The sequence below is a fragment of the Asterias rubens genome, chromosome 3, assembly GCF_902459465.1.
Source record: "Asterias rubens chromosome 3, eAstRub1.3, whole genome shotgun sequence".
Classification (NCBI taxonomy): Eukaryota; Metazoa; Echinodermata; class Asteroidea; order Forcipulatida; family Asteriidae; genus Asterias; species Asterias rubens.
The window spans coordinates 13,522,597-13,533,072 of NC_047064.1; the positions used below are offsets into that span (position 1 = coordinate 13,522,597).

At 41.5% G+C, this 10,476-nt stretch overlaps 1 protein-coding gene across 2 annotated transcripts; it reads right to left on the minus strand.

The window, feature by feature from the left end:
* Positions 1-364: 364 nt before the first annotated feature.
* LOC117288261 (high mobility group protein 20A-like) lies at positions 365-10,429 on the minus strand (the record flags this gene model as incomplete). 2 transcript variants are annotated; one of them, XM_033769047.1, is given in 9 exon segments in its annotated part: positions 365-775; positions 1,937-2,078; positions 3,374-3,589; positions 4,600-4,684; positions 5,487-5,654; positions 7,404-7,616; positions 8,683-8,738; positions 9,715-9,800; positions 10,301-10,429. In XM_033769047.1, coding segments are annotated over 9 exon segments (1,110 nt in total). In that variant the 3' UTR covers positions 365-759.
* Positions 10,430-10,476: the final 47 nt, after the last annotated feature.

Here is a 10,476-nt window from a genome sequence, read left to right on the forward strand (position 1 = left end):
TTTAAAAAGAAACTAAGTCCTGTCTTGAGCTTACTGGCCCGACACTGAATTTCGGAGGGTCTAGTGTAAAATTCAAGCCCTGAATAGCATCCATAGTGTGGCTAAACAGAAAATACCATGCCATATACTTGGCATTATCTGGTGAAATTCAACACACTTGGACTTATTAACTTTGGTTTTTACCCATACACCGATGTGTGTCAGCACTGTATACTCAATACTTTCCAGAGTCCTGTGAACAAATATCGCAGGCATATTCGGGTGGGATTTGAACCCACAATTCAAGAGCAGTGTCTTACCAACTAGACTACCAGGGTTGCACAGTAGCTAGAGGCAGTTGAAATCCTATGTGTTGGCAGCGGGTGCCGCAACAATATATAATAGATGTTAAATTTGCAACCGGGATACAGAATATTAACTTTGGTTTTTACCCATACACTTGGACTTGTTACCTTCCACAGTTCTTTTCACTCCACCTCCAAACACATTTTTACAGCCACTGATTGTGTTTGAACTTGATGAAACATGCATCCAATTAAAACACCCTATGAATTTTTTATTCCATAGCCGAGACACACAGAGCTCTTAATCCATCAAATCAAAGCAAGAGTTGCCTTCTAATAGATTTAGACTGGGAACTGATACCCCCGAAGGGCTACCTCTACACCATTTGATGATCTTTAAGTAAACAGGTGACGCTAGATGGCAAGTCTCTTGGGTTGTACTCATGTACTCAACTCAGTCAGTGTCTTCCATTGGTCATAACTTGGGATCGCTAAAAAAACAAAGAATGATAAAAAAGTAAAGTTAGGATAAACCTGATAATACGTGGAAGACGGAAGGGTCGTGGCCGAGAGGTTAAAAGCACCCAACTCAAGCTCTACTGCATTTGATCAGCAAAGTGTGGGTTTGAGTGGTGGTCGTGACACTTGTGTCCTTAAGCAAGACACTTAACCAATGACTTGTCCTTTGGATTGGACGTAAAGCTGTACAATGTAGGTCCCTTATGTTGTTATAAAAATACGCATGTGAAAGACCCCTGTACACATTTATCGCAAAGAGAAGTGGTTCCCCCTGTGCGTCTTACAGTGTGACTATCTTCAAACATGAAGGCTGCACTAGAAAGGAAGAAGAAGATAATCACAGCCCCTTTGGGAATTTGGGAACAACTTCATTTCTTTCCACATCCTCAAGAGCATGTGGCGATTCGTAACCGGACTGTTTGGACTGAGATCACACAGAGATGTCTTTTAGTGAGTTTTTTCCTTTCATTATTATCTCGGAACTTCGACGACCAATTGAGCTCAAATTTTCACAGCTTTGTTGTTTTATGCATATGATGAGATACACACACTGTGAAGAGTAGGCTTTGACAATTACCAACAGTGTCCACTGTCTTTAAATAAAACGTGCCAGTACCCTCCCATTCTTGTTTGGTCTTGTAACTTGTCTAGTTTTATCAATTTAGCCATAATTGCTCCTCTTCACCTAGGTGTATAAAAGTAACGTGAGAGGGCCGAGATGGTATTGAGTTCGATTAACCCCTCATGCACTAATTTAAGCAATTTGGGGTTGTATGGCTTCCAGGAAGTTGAGAAAGTTAGAGGAATGGTCTAAAAGTGTGACCGATGAACAGGGGTAATATTGCTGTAAAGTACCTGGATCTAGCTACATGTCTATGGATATGTGCGCTTTATAAGAATTAAGCATTGTCATAACATGGTAAGCAGAACCATGAAATTTGGTCCTGGGGTCGATTTCACAAAGAGTTAGGACTCGTCTTATCTCGAGTGAGACCGAGTAACTCGTCTTAACTTAGGATTAATCTTAAGGTCTGCATGCTACAGTGCAGGGTTGGGACTTGTCCTAAGTCCTAAGATAAGTCTTAAATTAGTAAGAGTTTTGTGAAATGGACAGCTGGTCACACTAAACATACCTCTGTAAGTCAAGTTTGCCGACTATTTCTCTGACTGTTGCTATGAGGTTTGCATTCTCCTGCGGTGAGTCTAGTATGAGTTGATGCAGCTTTGTCATGTAAGCATCGATGGTTGCCAGGGTAGGGGTCTCCTCTGAAGAACCTACTTGGGGGAAGAAGAAGCGACATCCCAAGAAAAGAACCAAGAGATTGAGAGTCAGCTTTGTGCTTGTCTTTTTGCTTTGTGACGTTTTGATCAATGCATGTAATTAATCCTAGAAAGGGGCCTACAGATAGAGGCCTTCAGAAATGAGTTGAGTCTAAAGAAAGGGGCCTGCAGGCCCACAGAAAGGGGCCAGCAGGCCCACAGAAAGGGGCCAGCAGGCCTACAGGAATGGGTATACAGAAATGAGTCAAGAGATAGGGGCCTTACATGCCTACAGATAGGGGCCAGCAGGCCTACAAGAATGGGTCAGCAAAAAGAAGCCTTCAGATAGGGGTCTACAGATAGGGGCCTTCGGTAAGGGGTCTACAGATAGGGGCCTTCGGTAAGGGGCCTACACGCCTACAGAAATGGGTCTACAAAAATAAGCCTACAGAAAGGGACCAACAGATAACTTAACTTAACTTAACTTAAATGCATTTATAAAGCGCTTTAACACTGTTTCAAAGCGCTGTGCAGTCAAGAAAAACATTAAAATGCAGAATTAAAAAACATGAGCAAAACTAGCATTGTGATTTTTTTTAAATAAACAACAGTTAAAAAAGTAGCAAAAATTTAGTAAAAACATTGCATTACAAACAATCATAATACACGGAATAAAATACAAAAAAAGATAAGAGTCAGGCGGACCCAGAGTAAATCAACCCCATTTCTGATAAAAAGGAGACAAAATTGAAAAAAAAAACAATAGGGACCCTATAGATAGGGGCTTAGAGGCCTACAGAGAAGGGTCTACAGAAAGGGCCTACAGATAGGAGCCTAGAGGCCTACAGAGAAGGGTATACATAAAGAGGCCTACTGAAATGAAAGGGGCCTATTGGAGGGAGCCTACAGAAATACATGCAGACCCTCTATACATGGTGTCATATGTAGGAGCAAGTCTAGCATTTGAAAGAGGGTTCAAATAGGAAATGGGATCTCAAGGGTTAGCACTCAAGGGCTAGCAAACTTTGTCGCAACTGTAAAAACTTCATATATTACAATGTAGTATCTTGCCTCCCAGGAAATGCCCTGGTATGGCTCAAGGTCACTTTTTTAGTAACCAAGCTGACTTGGTCCATAAGCCATTTTGAGATATGGTAGACACATTACTGTTACACTGTAAGGTTTTGGTAAATCGATCTGTCAACATCCAAACCACACAGTGCACTCCTATAGTGGCCAAAGACTAATTGAAGGAGCTCAGTTGTCTAGAAGTATTACGTTTGTTTGGACAGACTAGGTTTTTGTCTTACCAGGTAGAGTGACGCCGGCAAAGCTTGTCGTGAGCGATACCCTGAGTGTCTGCAGGTGCTGCTGTAACGTCACGTTGGTGTTCCGCTGTTGCACTGCTTCTGTCTCTAGCTTTGAGATGGCTGTCTTCATGTTGTCGATGTGCTTCTGAAGGATGGCGTTCTGCTCTTCGTACTCCGTGGTGGATTTCCGGAGCTGGCGGAGCTCATTCTCACGAGCTGGAGGAGAAAGAAAAAAAACCATTACTTTGTGGTGGCATAAGTCATTCTTTTAATTTATTTTAAAAATGTTATATTGCAACATGACAAGGCCTAAAGGCCACTTCAAGGTGTGGGCTACATTCAACTATTTTTCCAGGGGTCGCTGCCACCTACTCCTTGAGCTGAAACAGGGATACCCCCTTTACAGTCCATACAGATGTAGGCTTGGGTATCATCCATCAGAAGCCTGGCTGGTAGAGCAGAAAGCACTACCTCCCCAACCCATACTTTTGGTATTCTGGTGACCCAAAGGCCATATAAGGTTTGCGGTAACACCATAGTGCAGTAGTGGTGAGTAGTGGTGGTTGATAAAATAAAGAATGCGTAAAAGGCTATCATTGGATGAGAGTCGTGCAAAGCACATACATGCGTGAACATTGTCATTGATAGTCATCAAAGGTGGCCTACCCAGAAAAGGTGGCAAAGTAGTGTGACTTGGATTTGTCTACAGATTTCCAGGGTGACAATTTGTGTTCAACCATGATGTCTTTCTTGCTGTATTACTTATTCAGACTAGGGGTGTGATAAATTGCAGTGTGAAATATATTATTGCGCCCTCTATTGACCCATTTCACCTGACGTCATCATCAGAATAATCTTGGATGCGCCATTTTGGTGGTTAATGTCAACGTGTGTTATTCAGTGAAGTGAGCATTTTTAGGTGGCGCGGCGTTTACACGTAAGCCTATTGACCACCAACATGGTGTCTAATCCATCTGTTGGAGTGGATGGCATCCATCTTGGTTGTTGTGAAGTAAATAGAAGGTTAACAGAAAACAATTCCATGGAAAAGTTTCTGTATGGTGCCATTACTTTTTTATTTGATATGAAACAATATAGTATCAATTTACCTCAATGAGATATCCCTCTTTGTAAAAATGAGTTAAAAAAGCATTGGCACTATACGGAAAGGTGTTTAATTCCGTCACAGTTATCAGTTATTGAGTTATAACAGGGGGTTAACTTACATTTGTTGTAATTGAGGAACTCTTCTGTAAAGATAGGAACGTCAAACCCTGGTAACTCATCATCAAGACGAATCTCATCGGTGTACTGGAGGAAACGACGATAAAACCATCAATAGAATTTATTAATCAGTGAATTAATCCATGTGAATTAATCAGTTCAGTTTATTTCCACTCAATCAGTTAGCTTACAAAAAATGAAAACATTATGGTACTTTATATATAATGTAACGAGTAAGTGTTGGGAGTCTCCTACAAGCAAGCTTGTTTGGTGGAGACCCCCAATATTATTTTAAGTGGGTTACGGAATTACTGAGTAAGGTATAGTAGGTCTATAATGGTACAATGTATATTTGGTTCGCGGTAACACCATCTGTGTATCTACTTGCCAGGTAGAGTTTGTTCTTAGAGAACTCTCTTGCTTTATTCTACTGCCGCGGAGTAGATGTTCGGGGGTTCGGGAGACTTCTCAGTTCTGAAAAAAACTGTCCTGCTTTTTAAACTATTACCTGGGCGGATGGTATAAAAAATAGGCTGGGACTACTACTTTAGCCTGTAGGAGCGTGATTTAACTGTACTGCCGCGGAGTCAGTTCTTAAATATATATTAATACCTCACCATGCAATGCCTCCACTCCTATAATGGTACAATGATTACGAAAAGACACATCGAACACAAGACAGACACAAACAGGACAACAGACAGCTGGAAAGGCTCACCGCACAGCGGCTTCAAACAAACAATTGATGTATAGGCGACAACGTAGGAGACGAACAGGGATCTACTGGGGCTGAAGAAATCTCAACAGAGAACTCTCTACTATGAAATGCATCAAACAACATAATTTAGATATTCCCATACCTCCACCAGTATGCCGAGTACACACTCACCTCTAGTCCGGTTCCATTTGTTTGTGTGTCGTTTTCCTCTCCGGCCTCAACCTTTTTCTTTCTCTCTTGTTGCTTCTTGGCAAACACCTTGTAGGCCTCCGTCTGCTGGTAGTTCTCCAGCTCCTTGACGTATCGCTCCTTATCGCGATCGGCTTCATCCAGGTAGCACTAAGACATAAAAAAAAATGGAATGTTTATCTCTTTGGCTCTAGGACTTCCACCCAACTTGACAAGATCCTAGCAAGATAATAACATTAAGGATGTCCTAAGACAACCATCCTACATCAAAAATGTTAACTTCCCAGGAAAAGATTACCATGAGAGTAAGATGGCGGCTTCCCCATGTAAATTATATTGGGATGTAGTCACTCCCTTCAAACAAACTTTATATCGGGAAGCTGTCTTTTAGGAATCATTCAAAATTAGTTATCTCAAGATCTCAAAGAGTCTAATAAAGAATAATAATAACAATAATTTGGGAGGCATATCATACTTACCTGCAATTGACAAACTGAATTACAAAGGATGCAGCTGCAACATGGTGGCGCCACAGCCATGCAAGGGCCCATTTAGCTTGAACTAAAGGATGCAGCTGCAACATGGTGGCGCCACAGCCATGCAAGGGCCCATTTAGCTTGAACTAAAGGATGCAGCTGCAACATGGTGGCGCCACAGCCATGCAAGGGCCCATTTAGCTTGAACTAAAGGATGCAACTGCAACATGGCGGTGCCACAGCCATGCAAGGGCCCATTTAGCTTGAACTAAAGGATGCAGCTGCAACATGGCGGCGCCACAGTCATGCAAGGGCCCATTTAGCTTGAACTAAAGGATGCAGCTGCAACATGGCGACGCCACAGCCATGCAAGGGCCCATTAAGCTTGAACTAAAGGATGCAGCTGCAACATGGTGGCGCCACAGCCATGCAAGGGCCCATTTAGCATGAACTAAAGGATGCAGCTGCAACATGGCGGCGCCACAGCCATGCAAGGGCCCATTAAGCTTGAACTAAAGGATGCAGCTGCAACATGGTGGCGCCACAGCCATGCAAGGGCCCATTTAGCTTGACCTAAAGGATGCAGCTGCAACATGGCGGCGCCACAGCCATGCAAGGGCCCATTTAGCTTGAACTACAGGATGCAGCTGCAACATGGTGGCGCCACAGCCATGCAAGGGCCCATTTAGCTTGAACTAAAGGATGCAGCTGCAACATGGCGGCGCCACAGCCATGCAAGGGCCCATTTAGCTTGAACTACAGTGCCAACATGCATTTTCTACCTCTTCTCCTACTCTTTGGAACAAACTCCCCCGCAACATCAAAGAGGCACAAACTCTGGATCAATTCAATTTCAAACGCCTTCTCAAAACTCACTTGTTAATCTCTAACTAGTTTTGTTTGTTTTTATCTCTTTTGACTTTGTACAGCGCATTGGGACTTTGTGTGTAATGCGCTTTAAAAGAACAGTTTATTTATTATCAATCTTATTAATATATGACCTTGGAGCACAGCCTTAGATCTAAAGTGTGGAAAAAAACTGGAGGTCCGGCAAAAAAAACCCATGTGGTACAGGAGAGAACCAATGCACAACTCTACTCACATATTACTCTAGCTGGGAATCGAACCAGGGCCACAGGGGTGAGAGGCAAGAGCTTTACGCACAAGCCACCAATGCCACCCAGAATGGCAAGTCAAGAGCTCTGGGCCCAATTTCATAGAGCTGCAAACACAAAAAGTAGCTAAGCACAATAAAGTGTTGCTTACCAGAATAAGGTTACCAGTCAAACTGCCTTGACACATGTACAATTTATAACTGGCATCCTGCTTGAAAAGTTTTAAGCAATATTTTCTGCTCGAGCAGATCTATAAAATTGGGCCATGTAGTGATGGAATGAGCCCGGGGACTAAAATACTACTCTACCTGTTTTTCATTCTGTGAGAGTGTGGTCCATTCCTTGCCAAGCATACGGGTAATCTCCGCAAACGACATGTTCGGATTGTCAGCCCTTGCTTTGTCCCGTCTGTCGTTCAGGAATCGTACGTAACCAGTGAGTGGAGCTCTCGGGGCGTTGACGTCCTTCAGTCTACGACGCTTCTTCCCCTTAGGCCAACCAATCTTAGAGCTTTTTGCAGGCTACAAAACAGACAGAGGAAAGAAACATCGACTCAAAACAGTTCTAATAATCAAAACCTACATGTAAAATCTGAAGACAAACAGAATAATCAACGAGCAACTTTACCACAAAAAAAAATCAGCAGATTTCATTTATATGAACAGATCTTATTGTCAGAAAGTTTATTTTTGAAATATTATTGATACCAATACTTAAGTGAGATCAGAGCAGTCAAGTGCACTAGACTAAACCTCTGGTGTTTCTGATTAGCAGAGTGTGGGTTCAACACTCAGTCTTGACACCTGTTTCCATAAGCAAGACACTTAGCCGTTGCTTTGCCCTTCAGATGGGACTTAAAGCCAAAATTACCCCCAAAAGATTTGTGTTCCCATTCCCATGCAGAATTTACCATTCCGAAAATGACATTCATGTACGAATGGCACACCAAAGATCAAACTATTGCACCCAGTGTTGTTGAAGCACAATTTGGCAAATTAATTTCTTACGTACACCTTCTCTATGGTAGCTTTTGTTATGTCCTTTTTCCGAGGACATGACCACTTATCTGAACGAGCATTCTCCTTTTAAAATTGTTTTCGTTATGAGAGATTGCACATACGGCCACTTCAAGTTGAGGGCCACACTTGACTGATTTGGGCTGTCCACCCAAATCAACTGCCACCAGGGGCATGTTGCCACCTACTTCTTGGGCTGCAACAGGATTACCCCCTTCATAGCCCGTCATGATGTAGGTATGGGTATCACCCACTACGAGCATGGCTGGTAGAGCAGGATGCACTACCTCCCCAACTTTATTACATGGCACTTATGGTTCAGTGTCTTGCTAAATAGGACAGGTGTCATGACCGGGATCTAAACCCACCTTCTGCTGCTGACATCACCAGAGCTTGGGTCTAGCAAACTAGACTGCTCAGCTACGACATGCCAAAAGCCGATGAGTTAAAAATTGCTGCGAGCAAACACTTTTTGAATTGACCCTGCTGTTGAAACCTTGGCAAATAGTGTTTTCATCACCATATAAATTTGTTGGTGGATATAAAATGTGCGTCCTGTTGTTAGACTTACCTCCTCTTTACTGGCATCAGGAATATCCTGTGAGTTATCCTGCATCATAATCTCAACTGTATAATGACAACAAAATTACAAATGAGAGAATTCAGAGAATTCAGACAAATCAGTACAATTGTCTGTTCAACTGTATAATGACAACAAAAATACAAATGAGAGAATGCAGAGAAATCAGTACAACTGTACAATTCTCTCTTCAACTGTATAATGACAACAAAATGATAAAAAAGAGTATTCAGACAAATCAGTAAAATTGTACAAATGAATCTTGATTTAGGGAAGCATTTTTTTTATAGAATGATTCATCACCAACATGCTCAACTGACACCTTGTGTGCAAAGCCCCTTTAAGTTTTTTTCCCATTTCTTTTCATTTTTACATGGCAATACAATATTTGTCAAAGCCTACAATTTCATAAAGTTTCAAAGCTTCCGTCCACAGCTTTACAATTTTAGTTATGTACTGATTCAATGGCCTAGTTGGTGCATCCAATAGGTTTGGGTACATTTAAAATGTTTTCAATCAATAAGGAAATCGAGTCATATGACTATAAATACATTTTAATTGTTTAAAAGAATCAATCATTACGAATACCCTTATCCAGCCCTTTTCTGAAAGATTCACGAAAATCTTTGTTACGTAATCACTCATGTTACGTCATAGTTGGGATCTCCAATTTGTGTAGCAGCTTTGTTGCAGCGTTAAGGCATAACAAAGCAAACTCCTAGACATGACGTCAAAGCACTTTCATTTTAACGCGCGCCGTCAATGGCAGAAGTGTTTTTAGTTTTTCAAAACCCTGAGGATGAGGCCTGATTTTTTAATCGATAATTCTGATAAATTCAGAAGTGTACGCATATCAAACTTACATTTAAATGGTAAACAAACGCTTCATAAACAAGTTAAAATAGCATATCCGTTCAAAACATATTACTCAAGTAGCTGTTTACGCTCTGTGAGAAAATTTTGAGAAAATCCTGGAAGCAGGAAAAACACTGAGAAATCAGATGCCTGGATAACACTACTTACCTTGTGAGATATTAGCAATAATCTCTGGGTTGGTCATTGGTTGAGTCAGACTGCCGCTCATGCTGGGTCCATTGTTCGATGGAAAACTAGAAAAAACAACAAATTTTTATGAAAAACAATGATTATGTTGGTTTTATGTGTACAAAGCATTCTTTTATGAAAAACAGAGGCGCATAAGCGTTGTTTGGCTACCATGTTAAAGTTGACCATCTTACTTTATCATCGATGTGCTTCTCAACGCAGGGTTTGCCTTAAGATTTTTCAAACCTATGGGGGCATTCTGGAGACAAAATTTTACGCAACTACGTAAGTCCACTTGCGCATCAGTATGGCATTAGTGGACTAACGCAGCTGTGTAAAGTTTTGTGAAATCAGCAGCAGGATTCCTAAAAATGTTTATTTTTAAACCAAGCCAATTAATCCAAGGTCTTTGAAATTATTTCTACGAGGTGTTAATCAAGTCATAACTGTGCAGGTTGGAGCATTACATATGGTTTCTCCTGAAATTGTTTATGATTATTTTTTAGTACGCAACTGCTGTGGGTGCCATGGGTTATTTTGAGGCCAGCTGTAGTGTAATATCTACCTTGCATCCACAGACAGATGTGATGTCTCTTTGACGTCATCTTCAAATCCAGAGTAGTTGAAGAGACCAGAGGAGCCCGTCGAAGGGGGCATTAAAGAGTGGTTTGAGCTACTATCACCAAGATCCATGCTGCTTTACAAAAAGAATCACAAACTAGCATCAAAAGGGAATTTAAA